This window comes from Procambarus clarkii, chromosome 53, assembly GCF_040958095.1.
Source record: "Procambarus clarkii isolate CNS0578487 chromosome 53, FALCON_Pclarkii_2.0, whole genome shotgun sequence".
NCBI lineage: Eukaryota > Metazoa > Arthropoda > Malacostraca > Decapoda > Cambaridae > Procambarus > Procambarus clarkii.
The window spans coordinates 12,896,036-12,920,202 of record NC_091202.1 but is presented as its reverse complement, the minus strand read 5'-3'; the positions used below and the strand labels follow the sequence as shown (position 1 = coordinate 12,920,202).

General features: G+C 44.4%; 1 protein-coding gene across 1 annotated transcript in view; it reads right to left on the bottom strand.

The window, feature by feature from the left end:
• The window catches only part of LOC123767224 (DBH-like monooxygenase protein 1), a 117,406-nt gene that overhangs the window by 32,461 nt on the left and 60,778 nt on the right, over positions 1-24,167 (bottom strand). The window contains exons 14-15 of the mRNA XM_069304728.1: positions 7,230-7,357; positions 6,372-6,514 (exon numbers count right to left, since the gene is read on the bottom strand). Of these exons, the coding sequence (XP_069160829.1) occupies positions 6,372-6,514; positions 7,230-7,357 (271 nt within the window). The remainder of the gene's footprint in view (positions 1-6,371; positions 6,515-7,229; positions 7,358-24,167) is intronic.

Genomic DNA, 24,167 nt, shown 5'->3' with positions numbered 1-24,167 from the left:
CGGACAAAATGAGGTGATAGCCGAGGCTATATGAACCACCCCACCGCCGGCACTCAGATAGTTATCTTGGGCATAGCATTTTACCAAATCACCTCATTCTTTGGGGCACACGTGAGGAACACAAATGCGAACAAGCCTGAATGGTCCCCAGGACATATGCAACTGAAAACTCACACCCCAGAAGTGACTCGAACCCATACTCCCAGAAGCAACGCAACTGGTATGTACAAGACGCCTTAATCCACTTGACCATCAGGACCGGACAAAATGAGGTGATAGCCGAGGCTATATGAACCACCCCACCGCCGGCACTCGGATAGTTATCTTGGGCATAGCATTTTACCAAATCACCTCATTCTTTGGGGCACACGTGAGGAACACAAATGCGAACAAGCCTGAATGGTCCCCAGGACATATGCAACTGAAAACTCACACCCCAGAAGTGACTCGAACCCATACTCCCAGAAGCAACGCAACTGGTATGTACAAGACGCCTTAATCCACTTGACCATCACGACCGGACAAAATGAGGTGATAGCCGAGGCTATATGAACCACCCCACCGCCGGCACTCGGATAGTTATCTTGGGCATAGCATTTTACCAAATCACCTCATTCTTTGGGGCACACGTGAGGAACACAAATGCGAACAAGCCTGAATGGTCCCCAGGACATATGCAACTGAAAACTCATATGCAACCCCAGGACATATGCAACCGGCGGTGGGGTGGTTCATATAGCCTCGGCTATCACCTCATTTTGTCCGGTCGTGATGGTCAAGTGGATTAAGGCGTCTTGTACATACCAGTTGCGTTGCTTCTGGGAGTATGGGTTCGAGTCACTTCTGGGGTGTGAGTTTTCAGTTGCATATGTCCTGGGGACCATTCAGGCTTGTTCGCATTTGTGTTCCTCACGTGTGCCCCAAAGAATGAGGTGATTTGGTAAAATGCTATGCCCAAGATAACTATCCGAGTGCCGGCGGTGGGGTGGTTCATATAGCCTCGGCTATCACCTCATTTTGTCCGGTCGTGATGGTCAAGTGGATTAAGGCGTCTTGTACATACCAGTTGCGTTGCTTCTGGGAGTATGGGTTCGAGTCACTTCTGGGGTAGGAGTTTTCAGTTGCATATGTCCTGGGGACCATTCAGGCTTGTTCGCATTTGTGTTCCTCACGTGTGCCCCAAAGAATGAAATGATTTGGTAAAATGCTATGCCCAAGATAACTATCCGAGTGCCGGCGGTGGGGTGGTTCATATAGCCTCGGCTATCACCTCATTTTGTCCGGTCGTAATGGTCAAGTGGATTAAGGCGTCTTGTACATACCAGTTGCGTTGCTTCTGGGAGTATGGGTTCGAGTCACTTCTGGGGTGTGAGTTTTCAGTTGCATATGTCCTGGGGACCATTCAGGCTTGTTCGCATTTGTGTTCCTCACGTGTGCCCCAAAGAATGAGGTGATTTGGTAAAATGCTATGCCCAAGATAACTATCCGAGTGCCGGCGGTGGGGTGGTTCATATAGCCTCGGCTATCACCTCATTTTGTCCGGTCGTGATGGTCAAGAGGATTAAGGCGTCTTGTACATACCAGTTGCGTTGCTTCTTGGAGTATGGGTTCGAGTCACTTCTGGGGTGTGAGTTTTCAGTTGCATATGTCCTGGGGACCATTCAGGCTTGTTCGCATTTGTGTTCCTCACGTGTGCCCCAAAGAATGAGGTGATTTGGTAAAATGCTATGCCCAAGATAACTATCCGAGTGCCGGCGGTGGGGTGGTTCATATAGCCTCGGCTATCACCTCATTTTGTCCGGTCGTGATGGTCAAGTGGATTAAGGCGTCTTGTACATACCAGTTGCGTTGCTTCTGGGAGTATGGGTTCGAGTCACTTCTGGGGTGTGAGTTTTCAGTTATATATATATATATATATATATATATATATATATATATATATATATATATATATATATATATATATATATATATATATTATTAAATATGACCGAAAAAGTAAGATTAATAATTCTAACACGAATTTTCTCAATCTTTCGTACATTTCTTTTCACTGTTGGTGGTAATTCATAAATCAATTCTCCAAAATTCATTTTTATTTCTAGTCTGACGCAACACTTGAGCGCGTTTCGTAAAACTTATTACATTTTCAAAGACTTTAGTTTACACATACACAACTGAATAGAACTTACACATCTCCGATTTGTTTATATCTACATTTTAGTGAGGTGGATGGGGTGAGGTGGTTTTAATAGGGTATTAAATTCACCAACACAAGACAGAACACGAAACAATGGGTATTGAATGGAAGTGATTGTAGAAAGCCTATTGGTCCATATTTCTTGATGCTTCTATATTGGAGCGGAGTCTTGAGGTGGGTAGAATATAGTTGTGCATTATTGGCTGTTGATTGCTGGTGTTGACTTCTTAATGTGTAGTGCCTCGCAAACGTCAAGCCGCCTGCTATCGCTGTATCTATCGATGATTTCTGTGTTTTTTACTAGGATTTCTCTGGTGGTGGTTTGGTTGTGGGAAGAGATTATATGTTCCTTAATGGAGCCCTGTTGCTTATGCATCGTTAATCGCCTGGAAAGAGATGTTGTTGTCTTGCCTATATACTGAGTTCTTTGAGGCTTACAATCCCCAAGCGGGCATTTGAAGGCATAGACGACATTGGTCTCTTTTAAAGCGTTATGCTTTGTGTCTGGAGAGTTTCTCATGAGTAGGTTGGCCGTTTTTATTGTTTTATAGTAAATCGTCAATTGTATCTTCTGATTTTTGTCTGTAGGGATAACGTTCCTATTAACAATATCTTTCAGGGCCCTTTCCTCCGTTTTATGAGCTGTGGAAAAGAAGTTCCTGTAAAATAGTCTAATAGGGGGTACAGGTGTTGTGTTAGTTGTCTCTTCAGAGGTTGCATGGCGTTTCACTTTCCTTCTTCTTATGATGTCTTCGACGAAACCATTGGAGAAGCCGTTGTTGACTAGGACCTGCCTTACCCTACAGAGTTCTTCATCGACTTGCTTCCATCCTGAGCTGTGGCTGAGAGCACGGTCGACATAAGCGGTAACAACACTCCTCTTGTACCTGTCTGGGCAGTCACTGTTGGCATTCAGGCACATTCCTATGTTTCCTTAGTGTAGACAGCAGTGTGGTAACCTCTGCTCATTTCCATGACTGTTACATCTAGAAAGGGCAGTTTCCCATCCTTCTCCATCTCGTAAGTGAAACGCAACACAGAATTCCGCTCAAATGCCTCCTTCAGCTCCTGCAGATGTCTAACATCAGGTACTTGTTTCCTTTCTTTAAAAATGTAATAAGTTATTACGAAACACGTTCATGTTTCACGTCAGACTAAAAATAAAAATGGATTTTGGAGAATTGATTTTTCAATTACCATCGACAGTGAAAAGAAACATAAGAAATATTGAGTAAATTCGTGTTAGAATTAATAATCTTACTTTTTCGGTCATATTTAATAATATATATATATATATATATATATATATATATATATATATATATATATATATATATGTTTCATTGAATATGACCGCATATTCTGTATTTATTATTTTCTGGTTTAGGGCTTCTATCCCTCTAACTATTTTCTTAGCATCAGGGCTTAATTGAAATAGGAGTTCTCCAAAACTCATTTTCGTACTTTTAAGGTGAAGAAAAGAAGTGATTTACTATAGAGTGTATTACACTAATTTGTATAATTTGCACGACGTTTCGAACCTCCATGGTTCATTCTCAAGTGAACAGATCTTACAATACTAGTTGATTTTATACCCGCATTAGGTCAGGTGATAATACAATGAAGGTGAAAACATGGGGGGATACATAAGGGATAAACATAGGGGCTGCAGAAGGCTTATTGGCCCATACGAGGCATCTCCTATCTAAACACAAAGATTAATCCAGTGTAATTGGCCTGTTATGTTGGACATTGTCTTCTGTGTTGGCATCGATATGTTCTTGTCTTGTCCTTACTCTCATGGTGGGTAGAGTAAATAGTTCCGTGATTTGGGTGTTCATGGTAGGTCGCTCTATTCTTATGTGAATTGCCTCAAGAATTTGTAATCTTCTTGAATCTTGGGTTTTGTCTATTATATTTTGTCTATAAGATTCAAGAAGATTACAAATTCTTGAGGCAATTTACATAAGAATAGAGCGACCTACCATGAACACCCAAATCACGGAACTATTTACTCTACCCACCATGAGAGTAAGGACAAGACAAGAACATATCGATGCCAACACAGAAGACAATGTCCAACATAACAGGCCAATTACACTGGATTAATCTTTGTGTTTAGATAGGAGATGCCTCGTATGGGCCAATAAGCCTTCTGCAGCCCCTATGTTTATCCCTTATGTATCCCCCCATGTTTTCACCTTCATTGTATTATCACCTGACCTAATGCGGGTATAAAATCAACTAGTATTGTAAGATCTGTTCACTTGAGAATGAACCATGGAGGTTCGAAACGTCGTGCAAATTATACAAATTAGTGTAATACACTCTATAGTAAATCACTTCTTTTCTTCACCTTAAAAGTACGAAAATGAGTTTTGGAGAACTCCTATTTCAATTATGCCCTGATGCTAAGAAAATAGTTAGAGGGATAGAAGCCCAAAACCAGAAAATAATAAATACAGAATATGCGGTCATATTCAATGAAACATGTTTGAAAGAAAACCTGCTGCCAGTATACACCAATATATATATATATATATATATATATATATATATATATATATATATATATATATATATATATATATATATATATATATATATATATATATATATATATATATGTCGTACCTAGTAGCCAGAACGCACTTCTCAGCCTACTATGCAATGCCCGATTTGCCTAATAAGCCAAGTTTTCATGAATTAATGCTTTATTGACTACCTAACCTACCTAACCTAACCTAACTTTTTCGGTTACCCAACCAAAACTAACCTATAAAGATAGGTTAGGTTAGGTTAGGTTAGGTTAGGTAGGGTTGGTTAGGTTCGGTCATATATCTACGTTAATTTAAACTCCAATAAAAAAAAATTGACCTCATTCATAATGAAATGGGTAGCTTTATCATTTCATAAGAAAACAATTAGAGAAAATATATTCATTCAGGAAAACTTGGCTTATTAGGCAAATCGGGCCTTGCATAGTAGGCTGAGAAGTGCGTTCTGGCTACTAGGTACGACATATATATATATATATATATATATATATATATATATATATATATATATATATATATATATATATATGTCGTACCTAGTAGCCAGAACACACTTCTCGGCCTACTATGCAAGGCCCAATTTGCCTATTAGGCCGAATGATTTTCTATATTTTCAATAAATTTTTTCCAATTAGTATATTTGAATTATTATTATTATATTATATTAAGAACATAAATTATTTAGTTAGTTGTGATAGTTTAGGTTAGGTTAAGATACGTTAGGTTAGGTAGGGTTGGTTAAGTTCGGTCATATATCTCTGTTAGTTTTAACTTAAAAAAAAAATTAACTCATGCATAATGAAATTGATAGTTTTATCATTTCATAAGAAAAAAATTATAAAATATATAAATTCAGGAAAACTTGATTGATTATAGGTAAATCGGGCATTGCATAATAGGTCAAGTACTGCGTTCTGGCTACTAGGTACAACATATATATATATATATATATATATATATATATATGTATATATGTCGTACCTAGTAGCCAGAACGCACTTCTCAGCCTACTATGCAAGGCCCGATTTGCCTAATAAGCCAAGTTTTCCTGAATTAATATATTTTCTCTAATTTTTTTTTTATGAAATGATAAAGCTACCCATTTCATTATGTATGAGGTCAACTTTTTTTTATTGGAGTTAAAATTAACGTAGATATATGACCAAACCTAACCAACCCTACCTAACCTAACCTAACGTATCTTTATAGGTTAGGTTAGGTTAGGTAGCCAAAAAAGTTAGGTCAGGTTACGTTAGGTAGTCGAAAAAACATTAATTCATGAAAACTTGGCTTATTAGGCAAATCGGGCCTTGCATAGTAGGCTGAGAAGTGCGTTCTGGCTACTAGGTACGACATATATATATATATATATATATATATATATATATATATATATATATATATATATATATATATATATATATATATATATATATATATATATATATATTGATACATATATCAATGGAAGATCAATTTTGGTAGAATGGTGTCAGGTTAACCTAAGGATTGGGGAGAGGCCCGTTCACAGGGCCTACTCCAGCACTGCCAGGTACCTATTAAAGTACATTATCCAGTCGAGCATTATTATTCTGTTTCAACATGTAACTTACATATTTTTCACTATGAGGAATCGAGTGGCAGCTCATTTCGTGTGGTCCATATATCACCTGCTGCTGAAGTGACTTCAGGAGTGTCTCATTCTGCCAGGTGGCGTTGCTATGAAGGATGTCATACAGGGAGATGTTGCGAACCGCTTCCAGCCGCATGAAAATATAAAACAAGAATATTTTATGTTAAAATAAAATAATGGTTCAAACGAATTAATTAAATAGAGCTTTTCTTTAACTGACCAGTGGGATACCATAGGAATATCTTTCAGTATTTTTTTATATTTAAAATTGAAACAATGAACAGAACTGTTTACTCAATGAAATATAAATTTTTACAAGTTAATATCAGACAGTCTGGTGTTTTATCTGACAATGTTTTAGTAACCTAAAACAATATTATTGTACTTCATCAATAAACTATTATTTTTAATATCAGTAGAAAGGTCAAATTCGTGCACTGTTTAATAAAGGATAGCAATAGATAATGTTTCATTGCAGTGGCATTGTCTGCAGTTCTGCCACATCTTCCAACATCTACACACGGGTTAAGCATCCCCGAGTGCCAGAAGACTCCCCCTTCACACTCCTCACATCTCACACTGACCACTCAATGGTTTATAAGCCACAAGTAAAACAAAGCAGAGGAGAGTTAATAAGAGAAACGGGATGCAATAAATAGAAACGACTAATTAGACACGCATATGTAGACAACAAAATACAAAAATACCAGGGACAAAAGTAGTAGTAGTGTAAACCGAGGCAATGACCATCCACTTTTGCTTTTCCATGGAACGGTCATTGGCACCCGATTTATTTTTCTGAACATCGCAGTGAAACCGAAAAAAGAAAGTTACCAACCGGTAGGTTCTTTGGCTATGATGGCTCGGTACAGGTGGAACATCTTTAATGGGCCATGCAGGGAGGTGAGGCCTTCAACCATCTTCACAGCATCTTTTCTCTCTTTCTCCTCGTCAACATTAATTTTTCTAAGAGAACATTACACAACAGGTGTAAAATTACTATACAGCAGGTTCAGAATCAGTTCAAATTTGTAGAATATTTTTATTACAGATGGAAACTGGTTGGAAACATTTGTAAAACGTAGTAGAAAGAAAAATATAAGAAATAGTGTAGAACAGTAATGTTACAGAATAGGTAATAAAATACTGTGGAAGAAGTGTATATATGAGTCAGGTCAAGGAACCTTGCAGAGACTCCGAGGATCAATGTCCATGACCCAGTCTCTGACCAGGTCTAGTTGGTGATACCGTCAGACTGTTGGAGGCAGCTGCTCACAGACGGAGTATGAATCACAGTCTGGTATATCAAGGATCCTTTGGGTTCGAGTCACTTCTGGGGTGAGGAGTTTTCAGTTGCATATATGCCTGGGTACCATTCAGGCTTGTTCGCATTTGTGTTGCTCCCGTGACCCCACAAAATGAGGTGATTTGATAAAATAACTATGCCCAAGATTACCATGAAAGTGCCGTTGGGATGATGGGCAAATAGCCTTTGCTACCATCATCTTTTGAACGGTCACTGATAGTAGAGTGGTTAAGGTCTCTTGTACACTACTTGCATAGTGCTCCTGGCAGAATGGCTTCGAGTCACTACTAGGGTGTGGAGTTGCATACGTGCCTTAGGACCATTCAGGTTTGTTCACATATGTGTTGCTCACGGGGCCCCACAAAATGAGGTGATTTGATAAAATAACTATGACCAAGATTACCATCAAAGTGCCGTCGGGATGATGGGCAAATAGCCTCGGCTACCACCAACTTTTCTACGGACACTGATGGTCGAGTGGTTAAGGTCTCCTGTACACCAGTTGCATAGTGCTCCTGGCAGTATGGGTTCGAGTCACTTCTGGGGTGTGGAGTTTTCAGTTGCATATATACCTGGGGACTATTCAGGCTTCTTCACATTTTGTTTTATATACATACATATGGATGTCACGTCTGTGATGGGGAAAAAACATGTTTTTCTTTGAAAAACTGTTTTTCCATGTGTCTTTCATGTGATGGAAATCTTCGAAACCTCTTTACTGATTGCTTTGAAATTTTTAAAACATTGCAATCGAATAGGCGCACGTTTTTATATACCTACTATATACATGCCTCACCTGTGACAGGAAAGTAAGTTAGTAATTATCAAGAGAAGACACCAAACTGGGAAGGATATGTAGCACCATCAAATGTGCGGGATAATCAGAGGGAGTTAAATATCACCAAGGATGCCAATACGAGAACAGAAATGCATAAGACGAACGATATCATAAGTGTCCGATTCACCAAGAATTCTATCGAGGGACAAGCGACTGCAAGGGACTGTCGGAAAACAAGACACACGCTCGTTCTGGAAGTCAGGACATTCAACAAGGATATGCACGACCATAAGAGGGACAATGCAATTTGGACAATAAGTAGCACGGCGGCGCTCCATTAATTGACCATGAGTTAAGCGCGAATGTCCGATACGCAACTTCGCCAGAGCCGTTTCCCATCGGCGGTTACGGTGGTAGGAGGAAGGCCATGAGGGCATACTTCTCTTAAGAGTTCGCAGTTTGTTACCAGTATCAGAAGACCAACAATCCCGCCAATGGGTAAGGATGGAGGAATGAATGAGTGGGTAAAAGTCAGAATAAGGAATACCTTTCTGGGAGATGGGACAAGAGCGGACAGCTTTCCTAGCAGCAGCATCTCCACGCTCATTTAAAGAGACACCAATATGGCTAAGAATCCAGCAAAACTCAACTGACTTAAATTTACTGGAAATAAGAAACAGCCAATGTTGACTCTCGACAACCACTGGATGGACCAGATTAAAGGACCCGAGAGCCATGAGGACACTACGAGAGTCAATGACAAACACAAAGAAAGATTGACAATGAGAAAGCAGAAGACGAAGAGCATAGAGAATAGCATACAGTTGTGCGGTGAAGATAATAGTCTCCGGAGGTAGGCGACACATATAAGTGCAGTCAGGAAAAACAACAGAGTACCCTACACCGTCCGCAGACTTAGACCCATCAGTGAAGATGGAAACGGAGCGAGAGTGCGAAGAAAAGTGCTCAAGGAAGAGGCGTTTCAGAACCGTAGGAGGGGTAAATGCTTGTGATGCGGGTCAAGGATGTACAAACTTCGGAAGGGGGACTCTCCACAGGGGCAAGGAAGGAACAATACGAGGAGAAATATTAGACATATGAACTGAAAGAGAATCCTGTAAGCGAGATAACCGGATAGAAAGAGGGAGGTGGTGAAAAGAAACAGGAACCACAGGAGGGGTTAAAGTTAAAGCACGACAGAGGCGAGAGGAAGGATGTTGCAAGGACTGTACAAGATAGAAAAGACAGTAGTGATGACGGCGGTCCTGGAGAGACAGGAAGCTAGAGTCAACATACAAGCTGAGGGCGGAATGTTGACCAGACCACACACTAGAAATTGAAGGGACGACGACGTTTCGGTCTGTCCTGGACTATTCTCAAGTCGATTGTGATGAGGACAGGTAGGGACAGGCATTAAATAGGCAAGAGAGAGCTGAGGAGGAAAGTAAGCTGAGGAGGAAAGAGGGACCCACCGTCGTATTGCTGAAAATAGGCAGAGACAGTGACACCAAACCTCACTCGAAAGGAACGACGAGAGAGGAAGCTTTGAAGAAAGAGAGGGAGATTACCACGAAGGCCAAAAGAATGAAGTTTGGGTAGAATATGATATCGCCAAGTGGTGTCTTAAGCCTTTTCCAGGTCAAAAAGGACGGCAACAACGGAGGTCTTTGTAGCAAAAGCTGTACAAATATAGACCTCTCTTGCCTATTTAATGCCTGTCCCTACCTGTCCTCATCACAATCGACTTGAGAATGGTCCAGGACGGACCGAAACGTCGTCGTCCCTTCAATTTCTAGTGTGTGGTCTGGTCAACATACTTCAGCCACGTTATTGTGACTCATCGCCTGCTGGGGGCGGAAGTTCAACGAAAGGCACCAGAGCTGAGGCTCAACCCAGTATGGTGCAAAGCATCAAGACGGCGAAGAGTAAAAGGAGAAGCAGACGAGTGGACAGGGCAACCATAATCGAGTTTAGACAGGACGAGAGAGGAATGCTCCCACTCCCTAAGAAGTATGGGACAAAACCTTAAGGGGGATAACGACCTTAGAGCATTCAACTCGTAGGTATGAGATATGGGGCGACCAAGACAAACGAGTGTCAAATATTAACCCGAAAAGCTTAGCAGAATCCTTGAACACAAGGGGATGACCATAAAGCGACAAAGAGGGACGAAGAACAGCATGCTTCCTAGTAAAAGTCATGGCACAAGTCTTAGATGTAGAGAACCTGAAGCCATGATCGGTTGCTCAAGACGACACGGCATCAATCACAAGTCGAAGCCGCCGTTGAAGGAAAGGTGAATCAGCACCCCGACAGCAAAGGGTAAGATCGTCGACATATAGAGCGGAGAAGATGCCAGAAGGAAGAGAGAAAAAAAGACCATTAAGGGCAACCAGAAAAAGAGTAGTGCTCAGAACACTACCTTGGGACCCACCGTCGTATTGCTGAAAATAGGCAGAGACAGTGACACCAAACCTCACTCGAAAGGAACGACGAGAGAGGAAGCTTTGAAGAAAGAGAGGGAGTTTACCACGAAGGCCAAAAGAATGAAGTTTGGGTAGAATATGATATCGCCAAGTGGTGTCTTAAGCCTTTTCCAGGTCAAAAAGGACGGCAACAACGGAGGTCTTTGCAGCAAAAGCTGTACAAATATAGACCTCCAAGTTCACCAGGACATCTGTTGTGCTGCGGCACTTGCGAAAACCAAATTCATAAGGGGAGAGGTGGTGATAGTGTTCTAAGAACCAGATCAGACGAACCTTAACAATACGTTCAAAGAGTGTGCAGACACAACTCGTGAGGGCAATAGGGCGGAAGTCCTTAGTTGATGTCCCAAGAGACACTGGTTTCCGAACAGGGAGGACAACGACATCGAGCCAGTCCTCAGGGACTGACCACAACTCCCAGACCCGATTAATCAGACTCAGTAAATACTGAGACGTGCACGGAGGCAGATAGCAAAGCATCTCATAATGAATGCAATCGGAGTCCGCCGCCGTAGAACCGCAGATGGCCAGGGCAGACTGAATTTCAGAGAGAGAAGGGATCGTTTTAGGGAAGTCTGAGATGAGTGCAGAAATCTAAAGTACGAGATTCAAAAACAGGTTTACGAAGAAGGAAAGATTGAGGAAGATGAGAACCAGAGTTAACAGAAGAAAAGTGGGAACTCAGTTCGGTCGCGATCTGCAACGGGTCCGCCACAAGAGTATCATGGAGGTGAAGGAATGGCGATACATCGGGAACAAAATTACCCACCATCTTGTGGAAATGCTTCCAGGTCTGCGGCAGAGGAGTTTCGGACGTAATGGTGGAAACATAAGACTTCCAACACTCACACTTAGCTGTACGAATGGCCCGTAGGGCCATCTGTACAGCGATGAGTGCATACATCCGAGTGCGATGGCCCTACGGACCATCGCACTCCTGTCTCTCCAGGACCGCCGTCATCACTATTGTCTTTTCTATCTTGTACAGTCCTTGCAACATCCAAAACAAAAGAAATTAATCAGCCGTCTACTGGAGCCAGTGTCTCTTCCAGGCTGCATGCTTACAGCAGACAGTCCGAGCACAGTCTACATTCCACCAGGGAACACACTTCCGTCGTCCCCGAGAGGAAGAGCGAGGAATAGAGTGGAAGGCAGCGTCGAAGATGGTGTCATAAAAATGGAGGGCGCAAGGGAGAGGCAGAAAGGAGAGGTCAGAGAGAGGAGCACGGAGGGTAAATAGGTTCCAGTCTGAATTGGCAAACTGCCACCTAGGGAAGGAGAAGGAAGGGTGAAAAGAGAAAAAGGTAACAAGGATGGGGAAATGGTCACTGTCATGGAGGTCATCAAGAACCCCCATGTGAAATCCAAGTAAAGAGACGACGAGCAGAGAAAAGATCAAGACAGGAAAGGGTGCGAGTTCGAGAGTCCAAATGAGTGGGCTCACCAAAATTCAGAAGAGACAGGGAAGAAAAGAGGATGAAAGGTTCGAGAAGGCGACCACGGGTGTTTGTCAGAACATCACCCCAGAGGGTATGTCGACAATTGAAATCACCCAGCAGGAGAACAGACTTCGGTAAGGAGTCCAGTAGGTGTTTATGATAGGGAAGAGAGAGCGGGACATTTGGAAGGGAGAGAGAAAGCGGGACATATGGGGGAGTTAAATGGTAATAAACCGTGTACCATTTACGCACAAAGATACGTGCAGCAGAACATTGGAGAGGCGACGGAAAAACTAGGGGGGACGAAGAGAACATCAGAACAAATCAAGAGAGCAGAAAAGGAATGAACCCTAGCAAAAGCTTAGAGAAAGGAATAGCCAAGGAAGCGACCAGGACGAGCACCAAGCATCGGCTCCTGGAGACAGACACAAAGGGGCGAAAACTGTGAAATCAGAAGTTGGAGTTTATGGAAATTTGCTTAATATCCACGAATATTCCATTGAAGAATAGACATCGACAAGAAGAGAAAGCATAGCAACAGAGAACAACGAAGAAACAAAGGAAACAAAGGAACACAGAACGTTAAAGAAGCGCAGGATCAGGATCAGGGCCTGTGAAGTCAGGGTTAGTGGGCATAGGTAAACTGAGTAAGGCTAGAGGGAAGGGAGCAGGAGGACTGGCCAGAGGCGGACGAGTAGGGTCCGGAGAAGGAGGAGGAAGAGAGGGGGGTTAAGGGTCAAGGACAACCGAGGGTCAAGGATAGCAGCAGGAGGAGGGGCTGAAACCGGGGAGCACACCTCAGCAAGACCAGCAACCGAGAGGGAAGCGGGGGAAAAAAACTCCGTAGCAGGAATGGAGGGCGCGACCTTCGAAAAGTGAGGGTATCAAGCGAGAAAGTCAGAGGTAGGGGGCGAGGAGGAAAACGAAGCCTTCTTATCCGCCGGGGAAGAGGAAGATGAGCCAGGCGTTCGCTTCTCACTCAAAAAGACAGGCGTCCCAGCAATGTACTGGGCAACAGACTCAAACGTCTCAACAGGACAAGAAGAACGAGAGCAAACAACACAATGACCGCTGGAAGAGTGATGGACATCAGCCCGCATAGACGGGTGGCGTGGAGAGTTAAGAAACGGAGGCGAAGGATGGAAAGGGGGATCGGAGGGAGACGAAAAAGAAGAGACAGAAGACTTGACAGACTGGGTAGAAAGAAAGGGAATCTCAGACAGAGAACCATGAGGGGAGACCCTATGGGACAGAACGTAAAGGGACTGAGGCGGTTGGCGTGTCTGGGTCTAAGGCCTAGAAACAGTTCTGAGACTGAGGAAGGCGGGAAGGACGAGGAGAGGAAGAGCACAACACGCAAGCATAAAAGACACCAGCAAAAGGGGGGAGCCGGCTGTTATGATCTCAGCCTACAGGAGAAACGAGTCTCCCTCCTTGAGAGTTATTCAGCAAGCCTGACCTGATTAGAAGGTCTAGCAAATATTGAGGTGATAACCCATATGTAAAATGGCTGGTTGGATATATATAAGAATTTAAGATTATGGGCAGTAAGTAAGAAAATAGATAAATGACTGGCTAGGAGATGTGGACATTTTGCTGGAGGCGTGAGGCTCGCTTCTGGAAGGGCTTTGACCTCACTTGAGTGCCAGACATCGCAGGGAGAAAGCCGCGCTCCGTTGAGCTCCCGTCAGAAGGGAACCCCTAGTGATATATCTCAAAGAGAAGAGAAGTGTGCAGACGTGCCAGCTGTGGAATTGAGCTGAGAACGTTGTGGTGTCAAGTCTTAGACGGCGAGGAGAGTTTAATAAGCTGCTCAGAGGCATTTTCGTGGGCTGTGTGGAGCGCCCTGACCAGACGCCGTCAGAGGGAAAGCGCCCTCGACCTTATAATCTGTGGTAAGCACGATATACGCCAGTTCATAGTGATTGCTTGTAGTTGGTCGTGTGCCCAGCGACAGTAGCGATGTTTATTTATAAGTTAGACATGTTTTAATAAGGCAGAAAGCCTGAAATAGGAGAGTGAAGAGGGAGGAGCACGGAGCGACGTCCATCCCCTCTGAGCTCTGACAGACGACTGAGGGAGCCCGGCTCCTGACGGAGGAAGACCCTCCCAGCGAGTGAGGACCGCCGCCAGGCGAGGTGGAGTATGGACCCGCCCAAAACGGGGGAGTCCACTCTCACTGTATGTAGAGGACAGATAGAGGTTGGAGACAAACATATTGTGTGATTATTTTTGTTTATGTGTCAAAGGGGAAACAATTTTATTGGAGTGTCGATGGGTTGCAGGTTTGTCTTTGGGGAAGAAGTTGCTGAGAACTTCGAAGCCAGCATAGATGAAGTAATTGATGAGACTCCAAGGTAGTGAAGCAGAGGACCTCGAGCTGTGAGGGGAAGCAGTGAAGAGGAGTGTCACGTGCTTCTGTAGAGGTGGTGTAGCAGCCAAGAGGGCTGTGGAGGAACCTAACAGAAGGGTGAAGCACCGTAGTTGCACAAGGAAACTTCATGATAGCAGCCTGGAGGAGCTGCAGAGGATCCTGGTAGTGAAGCCCGGAAGAACCTGAAGATATCAGGGTAGTGAACTTCCAGAGGTGGAAGGGGAAGTTCTGGTGGATTACTAGTAGGGGGTTGATAGTGTTTGGTTGTCATTAGCGTGCAAGACGCAGTGAGAGGTGAGTGACTGTTTGCATTCTTATGTCAAGGAGTGTTTTATACTGAAGTTTAGAGTTACAGTCGTAGGCTGGATTACCTACAGATGTATGCGTTCCAGGACTGACAGTGATCGATTGATCATTGTTGTGTATCAATGAACATTTATACTGATATATGTTATTGCATTCAAATGCTGATTTTCTATATATATATATATTATCTTGCTGATGGTGCAACAGTGTATGTAGACTTGATCTGCTTGAGGAGGTTGATAGTATCAGGTGGTGAACCAGGAGATAGGATACCACTTGATAAGCTGATGATAGAGTTCTGATGGTGTTGGAGTGCAACCTGATTGTAATATTATAGAGTATAGGATTCATTATTATTATATGTGTGTATGTATCGTGTATGTGCTTTGTCCAGTAAATGTATCCCAATTTGCCGGTGTTTGCCCTTGTCCTAGTGAGGCTTCCCAGGAAGTAGTAAAGAAGGAGAGAGAGAGAGAAAGAACCAAGAACCACTGCTGTGGACAGGGTAAGAGGTAATACTAGTAAGTCATAGGGGATTGAGATCATATCTCATAAGGAGAGAGTGGGGAGTCACAGCGGCTCGAGTGGGTGTGTGCACGTGACAACTAGGCTAAGCGTTGGAGCCGCATCCCCTAAACGTGTGACGTTGAGCCCCTCTCCAAGAGCCAGAAGTGCCAAGGGTGATCTCCTAGTATAAGCACTCTACCGAGTTGTGGGTTGGGTTGTCCATAGAGAAGGATCAACGACGACAACACCACCAAGCCACAGACTATAATAAATTGGGGGCCTGTGTCTGGGAGAGTGAACTGACACACCCACACCCTGTCCAAGAGTGGATTTGTACACCCCTTGCTGAAATAGATAAACTGTGTGACCGCAGGTGTATATTCTCTCTCTTGGGAAGACTCACAGGACAAAGATGGATAAGGTGCAAGCATTTGTGAAGTCAGGCAAGCCTGAGGACTTAGAAGGTTGCACGAGGGATCAATTGAAGCAAATAGCAGAAAAATGTGGCATTGGATTGAAAGCATCTAAAGTAGCTGGGATGAAGGATGAGATCCTGAGACAGTTAAGAGCCAAAAATGAAGCGGCAGAACAAGGAGCCCAAAAAGGAACTGAAAGTGGAAAAGAGGATGATGGGCAGGATGAAGTGAGATCCCAGGGATCGAGTAGGAGCAGCAAGAGTAGCCGCAGTAGCAGGAGTAGCCGAAATAGGAGCTTGGAGAGATTCCAGTTAGAGCTCCAGATGCAGTGTGAGGAGAGACAGTTCCAGCTGGAAAAGATGAAACTAGAACTCCAGATGAAAAATGAAGCTGAGAAGGAAAAAGAAAAAACCAGACTGGAAGTAGAAAAAGAGAAAACCAGAGTAAGAGAACTGGAGTTAGAACAAGAGAAAGAAAAAGAGAAAGCAAGACTAGAGGTCGAAAAAGAAAAAGCCCAGGTCGAAAAAGAAAAAGCCCAGGTCGAAAAAGAAAAAGAGAGAACAAAACAAATGCAGATAGAAGCGAATAGAACCTTGGCTGAGCAAAGGATTGAACATGGGTTTCCAGAGAGCACCACCCAGGTATCACACCCACCAGATGTTAGGGTTAGGGAGAAGGACATTCCCTTGTTTGTTCCCGAAGAGGCAGAGAGCTTTTTCGAGCACTTTGAAAAAGTAGCCAGCATCAAGGAGTGGCCACAGGAGGAATGGGCCCAGCTGGTTCAGTTAAGATTGACCGGTGCAGCCAGGGAGGCATACACCCAATTGTCACTGGAAGAGTGCCAGGATTATGCCACGGTAAAGAGCAGCATATTGCGCTCGTTTCAGTTAACCCCAGAAGCGTATAGGAAGCGCTTCAGAGAGATGATCAAAGTTGGAGCATGTACGTTTGCTGAGACAGCAAGAGATCTGGAAAGACGATTCCAGAAGTGGATTGAGGCTGCTGGAGTTGGATCTTACGCTGACCTGAAGCAACTGATGGTCATGGAGAAGTTCTTGGAGATGATGCATCCCGAAACAAAGTTCAAGATCCAAGAAGCAGGGATAAAGGAGGTGAAAGATGCCGCAGATAGGGCGGATATGATTACGGAAGCATACAAGAGCTTGAGGGAGAACAGAGTGAGAAGCGAGGCGAGACGCAGCAATAGCAGACCCAATGGAGTCTGGGGAGGAAGAAATTATGAGAGACCCAGAAGAGTCTGGGGTGAGAAAAATTTTGATAAATGGGCAGATAAAAGTAAGTACCCTAAAACTCAGAAGAGTAGGTCGCGTACTTCGTCTGAAAGTGAGGATGGAGGACCTAAACGAGAAACTAATCGTTATCCAGGGAATCAAGAGTCCAGTAAAGCTCCACAGAGTACGAGTAGTACGTCTGGCCCGAGGAACTCCAATACAAGTGGGCAGAGTCAGAGCTACTCTGGTACATATAGGAGAGATTTTTCCCAGATGAGATGTTACAATTGTAACGGATTGGGTCACGTGATGCGAGATTGTAGGCAGGGCAAGAAAATTGTGACCCTGGCCATGTGTGACCCCCGAGGTAAATATACTAATGTGTTCCGAGACAAACCACAGAGAGCGAACTTAGTGAACGAGAGGTATAGGCCGTTCATGAGTAAAGGTTGGATCAGTGTAGGAGGCCAACCTGAGGTAGAAGTTGGTATCTTAAGAGATACCGGAGCTAATCAGAGCTTGATTACGAGAAGCCTGATTGGGAATGGTCGATGGTTAGCTTGCAGTGGGAAGATGAAAGTATATGGGTTATTGTCGGAGAGTGACATGCCCGTATGTGCTGTCCAGCTAAGGTCGGAATATGTGTCGGCAGAGGTGATGTTGGGAGTGTGCCCCGACATACCTATTCCAGGAGTCGAAGTGATCCTGGGGAATGACTTGTGCGGGACAAAGGTGTTGCCAAGAGTCATGGCGGAGACTGTGCCAGAGGAGTGCCCAGAAGGTCACGGCACGGGTGGGACACCTGAGAGTGTGAACCTGACTGACATCCAAGGAGATGAATCAGGAGACCGCCAAGCCATGAGTACCCTGTCTCGGTAGTGATGAAGACAGAGGTGGCCGACAAGGAAGACGCTGGAGAAGATGAGACGGTGTCGATTCAGCCGGTGGAAGATATCGACGTAGACATAGCGTGGCTGTTTGATGAAGGTCCAGCCCAGGAAAATGAAGTCTCGGTGAGGTCGAAAGTGAGGATGACCCAGCCGAAGAAGAATCATGTGAAGAAAGCGGACCTGAGTAGAGCCCAGCCCGCTGAAATTGAGAGTCGGAAGGCGAATGCAACTGTGCTGAGTAGGAATGAGGAAGGATGTGGACAGACTGAGAATGGGAGTAGAGCGTCAAGTGGTCCACGAGCACAGAGGCATAGGGATAGTGGAGTTAAGTTGTTTGAGATGTCAGGAGTTGACATGTTTCACAGAAAACGTGAAGAAAAGATAGTGAAGAAGAGTAATAGCCGAGAAAATGAAAGGAGAAGAGACAGTATGTGTGGAGAGATGCTTACGAGCACTCTAGGAGAGGCAAAGCGACATGTACGGTCGAGTGCTGCTGAGTATAGTACAGTGCTCGGAGAAACTTTTAGGGAACGAAGAAGAGTTGAAGGAGAAGAAATGGAGTTGCATAGAGGTGAAAAGTGGGGGAAGAGGAATATGATACAAGCATGGAGGAATAGAAGAAAGCCGAGGACTTGGTGGGAGTCGAACAGGATGAGGTCTCGGATATATGAGGAGACGAAAGGGAGAATCGTCGGTGGAGACGAGGGAATGAAGTATGATGACAGGAGACGGAAGTATAATGGCAGTAGATGGAATTGTGAAGGCGACAGAGGAGGTACAGACAATAGATGTCTGACTCTGGATGTGAAGAGAAGAAGACGAGGAAACGGAGGGTGGAAACAATAAGTAGAGTTGACCGATGGAGTGCAGGCGTCCAAGGAGGACAGCCTAGCCAAGAGGTGCCAGAGAGGTCAAATCGTTTGTGAGAAGATCATGTTCCTGGAGAGTTGTGAGCCAGATGTTGCAAGGAGCAACGAACTAGTTGTAGACTCCTACGGGAGTATGTAAACAGACTAACCGGTCGAACCAATCAGTTGAAGAAGAGACAGTGTGGTGGCGGATGTATTATCCCGAGCTTTGCCACTGGAATAACTCTCAAAAATAAGGGGAGGGGAGTGTTATGATCTCAGCCTACAGGAGAAACGAGTCTCCCTCCTTGAGAGTTATTCAGCAAGCCTGACCTGATTAGAAGGTCTAGCAAATATTGAGGTGATAACCCATATGTAAAATGGCTGGTTGGATATATATAAGAATTTAAGATTATGGGCAGTAAGTAAGGAAATAGATAAATGACTGGCTAGGAGATGTGGACATTTTGCTGGAGGCGTGAGGCTCGCTTCTGGAAGGGCTTTGACCTCACTTGAGTGCCAGACATCGCAGGGAGAAAGCCGCGCTCCGTTGAGCTCCCGTCAGAAGGGAACCCCTAGTGATATATCTCAAAGAGAAGAGAAGTGTGCAGACGTGCCAGCTGTGGAATTGAGCTGAGAACGTTGTGGTGTCAAGTCTTGGACGGCGAGGAGAGTTTAATAAGCTGCTCAGAGGCATTTTCGTGGGCTGTGTGGAGCGCCCTGACCAGACGCCGTCAGAGGGAAAGCGCCCTCGACCTTATAATCTGTGGTAAGCACGATATACGCCAGTTCATAGTGATTGCTTGTAGTTGGTCGTGTGCCCAGCGACAGTAGCGATGTTTATTTATAAGTTAGACATGTTTTAATAAGGCAGAAAGCCTGAAATAGGAGAGTGAAGAGGGAGGAGCACGGAGCGACGTCCATCCCCTCTGAGCTCTGACAGACGACTGAGGGAGCCCGGCTCCTGACGGAGGAAGACCCTCCCAGCGAGTGAGGACTGCCGCCAGGCGAGGTGGAGTATGGACCCGCCCAAAACGGGGGAGTCCACTCTCACTGTATGTAGAGGACAGATAGAGGTTGGAGACAAACATATTGTGTGATTATTTTTTTTTATGTGTTAAAGGGGAAACAATTTTATTGGAGTGTCAATGGGTTGCAGGTTTGTCTTTGGGGAAGAAGTTGCTGAGAACTTCGAAGCCAGCATAGATGAAGTAATTGATGAGACTCCAAGGTAGTGAAGCAGAGGACCTCGAGCTGTGAGGGGAAGCAGTGAAGAGGAGTGTCACGTGCTTCTGTAGAGGTGGTGTAGCAGCCAAGAGGGCTGTGGAGGAACCTAACAGAAGGGTGAAGCACCGTAGTTGCACAAGGAAACTTCATGATAGCAGCCTGGAGGAGCTGCAGAGGATCCTGGTAGTGAAGCCCGGAAGAACCTGAAGATATCAGGGTAGTGAACTTCCAGAGGTGGAAGGGGAAGTTCTGGTGGATTACTAGTAGGGGGTTGATAGTGTTTGGTTGTCATTAGCGTGCAAGACGCAGTGAGAGGTGAGTGACTGTTTGCATTCTTATGTCAAGGAGTGTTTTATACTGAAGTTTAGAGTTACAGTCGTAGGCTGGATTACCTACAGATGTATGCGTTCCAGGACTGACAGTGATCGATTGATGATTGTTGTGTATCAATGAACATTTATACTGATATATGTTATTGCATTCAAATGCTGATTTTCTATATATATATTATCTTGCTGATGGTGCAACAGTGTATGTAGACTTGATCAACTTGAGGTGGTTGATAGTATCAGGTGGTGAACCAGGAGATAGGATACCACTTGATAAGCTGATGATAGAGTTCTGATGGTGTTGGAGTGCAACCTGATTGTAATATTATAGAGTATAGGATTCATTATTATTATATGTGTGTATGTATTGTGTATGTGCTTTGTCCAGTAAATGTATCCCAATTTGCCGGTGTTTGCCCTTGTCCTAGTGAGGCTTCCCAGGAAGTAGTAAAGAAGGAGAGAGAGAGAGAAAGAACCAAGAACCACTGCTGTGGACAGGGTAAGAGGTAATACTAGTAAGTCATAGGGGATTGAGGAGATCATATCTCATAAGGAGAGAGTGGGGAGTCACAGCGGCTCGAGTGGGTGTGTGCACGTGACAACGAGGCTAAGCGTTGGAGCCGCATCCCCTAAACGTGTGACGTTGAGCCCCTCTCCAAGAGCCAGAAGTGCCAAGGGTGATCTCCTAGTATAAGCACTCTACCGAGTTGTGGGTTGGGTTGTCCATAGAGAAGGATCAACGACGACAACACAACCAACCCACAGACTATAATACCGGCGAACTTGGCGCCTCGCCTCAGGAAAAGACAAACGTTCCAGGTACTTCAAGGTGAGGATGGCTACCTCAAGTTTGTAATGTACACACGCGCGGGAGAAGGTAGGGTAGGCCTCACTGCATTTGAGGCAGCGATCCCGAGAAGTGCACTCCGAGTTAGAGTGACCCTTGTCCTCACACAAAGGACAGAGAGAAACAGTACTGGAGCATCGAAGGGCACCATGCCCAAATCTCCAGCACTTATTACAGAGCCGAGGAGAGGGAATGTACTCCTGGACGGAACACCTGGCACCAGCAAGAATGACAGAGGGCGGAAGGGGTCCTATTTCAAAGGTAATCTTCACAACCCGAGGGAACTGACGGCGACAACCACAAGGGGAGGCACGAGTAAATATGTCTACCTGGAGGACATAACGGCCCTGGGCTTCAAGGATATGCCGAATATCTTCGTGGCAGTCCTGTAGATTCCTAACACCAATTGCAACATGGGGTGGGAGGTGAATAGTGCCAACACTGGCATTCAACCGAGCATTCTTGGAGACCCGAACAGGGCTCTGTTCGGATGGGGTTGAAAGTAACAGAGGCATCTACTGAATCAACAAGGTGCCTATGGAGGGGAGAAATCGTCAGGTGTAGAATCCAGAGGGAGGAGATCAAAGTATTTGGCCCACGAAGCAGGACCAAACAAGGCTTGGTTCTCATTAGTACGGGAAGGGATCGTGCAAGTGTGGCCTTAGTGGAGACGGCGTTAAGAACCCCCAAAGAGAGGGGTTAAATGGCGCAGTAGTCACAATGAGAGACTGAGCCATGCCAGGGGACGAGGTGGTTACCACTGGGGGCTTGTGGCTCGACCCAACCACTGAGGAGGGAGGGGAGCCGAGGAGAGTGGTCAAGAGGGTCAAAGGAGGAGTAAGGTTGGGGCCAAATGCAGCAAGGGCTACAGAGCCCGGTCTTCCAACACAGTCCGTCACAGGGGCTTGGTTGCCCATTCCACGAACCTGAGAAGGTACATGTGAAACAGTAATCAACATAAAAACAAGAGGAAAGACTTTCATTCACAAATGTGCCCCCACACCCACCACGGAACCACAATTAGAGGATAGGACACCCAACAAGAGACATGTCGCCAGACTTGCTGGGACCCCCCCCCCCCCCCAAGAGGTGTGTCGTGAGTATACGCCCCACAATCGCAACGTTAAGAAGCGTCAGTCCGTCGAGATTAGGTTCAGCAACGAGAGGAGGATTGACAATACAAGCGTCCCCTCGCTAGAGATGTTAGGTATCACAGTTCTACGGGTGAGAGAGAATGCCTCATCAAACACACAGGTGTCAAAACAGAAGACGGACAATAGAATTATAAAAAAAACTGGCAAAAGGTCGGCGGGAAATGACAATGAGAAAGGAGAAGAGGGGGGGGGGAGAAAAACAAAACATAAGAAAAAGGGAAAGTTATCAGGCAAAATTCGAGAAGACAGCAGCAGGAGCATAAGGCTAAAAAAGGGACAGAGGACTGTTATATGGAGCATCAAACTCTAGCAACCGCCCACCAAGCCCCCTCACGGCAACAACTGGCCTGATAGGGAGGGGGCTGTGACAGGGAAAAAACATGTTTTTTTTTTTTTAAACAGTGCTATCTGTTGGACGCAAGAGAAGCACATGTTGTAATCTCCAAAAGTTCTTCACCGATTGCTTTGAAATTTTGACAATGTTCCATTCGAATATGCGCATATTTTTATGTACCTAAAATATATATATATATATATATATATATATATATATATATATATATATATATATATATATATATATTATATATTATTATATTATAATATTATATGTATTATACACACATACCAAAAGAATAGGGGTGGTAGGAGAAGAAAATATCAAAGTGTTCAGTGAGGATCCACAAGGTCTTCTCTGAGTACTCTTTATTTTCTTCTCCGAGGCTATGGGTCCCTACACTTGCACCAGAGGTGGTACCCCTTCTAGGTAAAAAAAAAAAAAAAAAATATATATATATATATATATATATATATATATATATATATATATATATATATATATATATATATATATATATATATATATATATATATATATATATATATGCAAACAAGCCTGAATGGTCCCCAGGACTATATACAACTGAAAACTCACACCCCAGAAGCGACTCGAACCCATACTGCCAGGAGCAACGCAACTGGTATGTACAGGGACGCCTTAATCCGCTTGACCATCACGACCGGACATAAGGAAGTGATAGGCGAAGCTATTTGAACCACTTCCCCGCCGGCACTCGGATGGTAATCTTGGGCATAGCATTTTATCAAATCACCTCATTCTTTGGGGCACACGTGAGGAACACAAATGCAAACAAGCCTGACTGGTCCCCAGGACTATATACAACTGAAAACTCACACCCCAGAAGTGACTCGAACCCATACTGCCAGGAGCAACGCAACTGGTATGTACAGGGACGCCTTAATCCGCTTGACCATCACGACCGGTCATAAGGAAGTGATAGGCGAAGCTATTTGAACCACTTCCCCGCCGGCACTCGGATGGTAATCTTGGGCATAGCATTTTATCAAATCACCTCATTCTTTGGGGCACACGTGAGGAACACAAATGCAAACAAGCCTGACTGGTCCCCAGGACTATATACAACTGAAAACTCACACCCCAGAAGTGACTCGAACCCATACTGCCAGGAGCAACGCAACTGGTATGTACAGGGACGCCTTAATCCGCTTTACCATCACGACCGGACATAAGGAAGTGATAGCCGAAGCTATTTGAACCACTTCCCCGCCGGCACTCGGATGGTAATCTTGGGCATAGCATTTTATCAAATCACCTC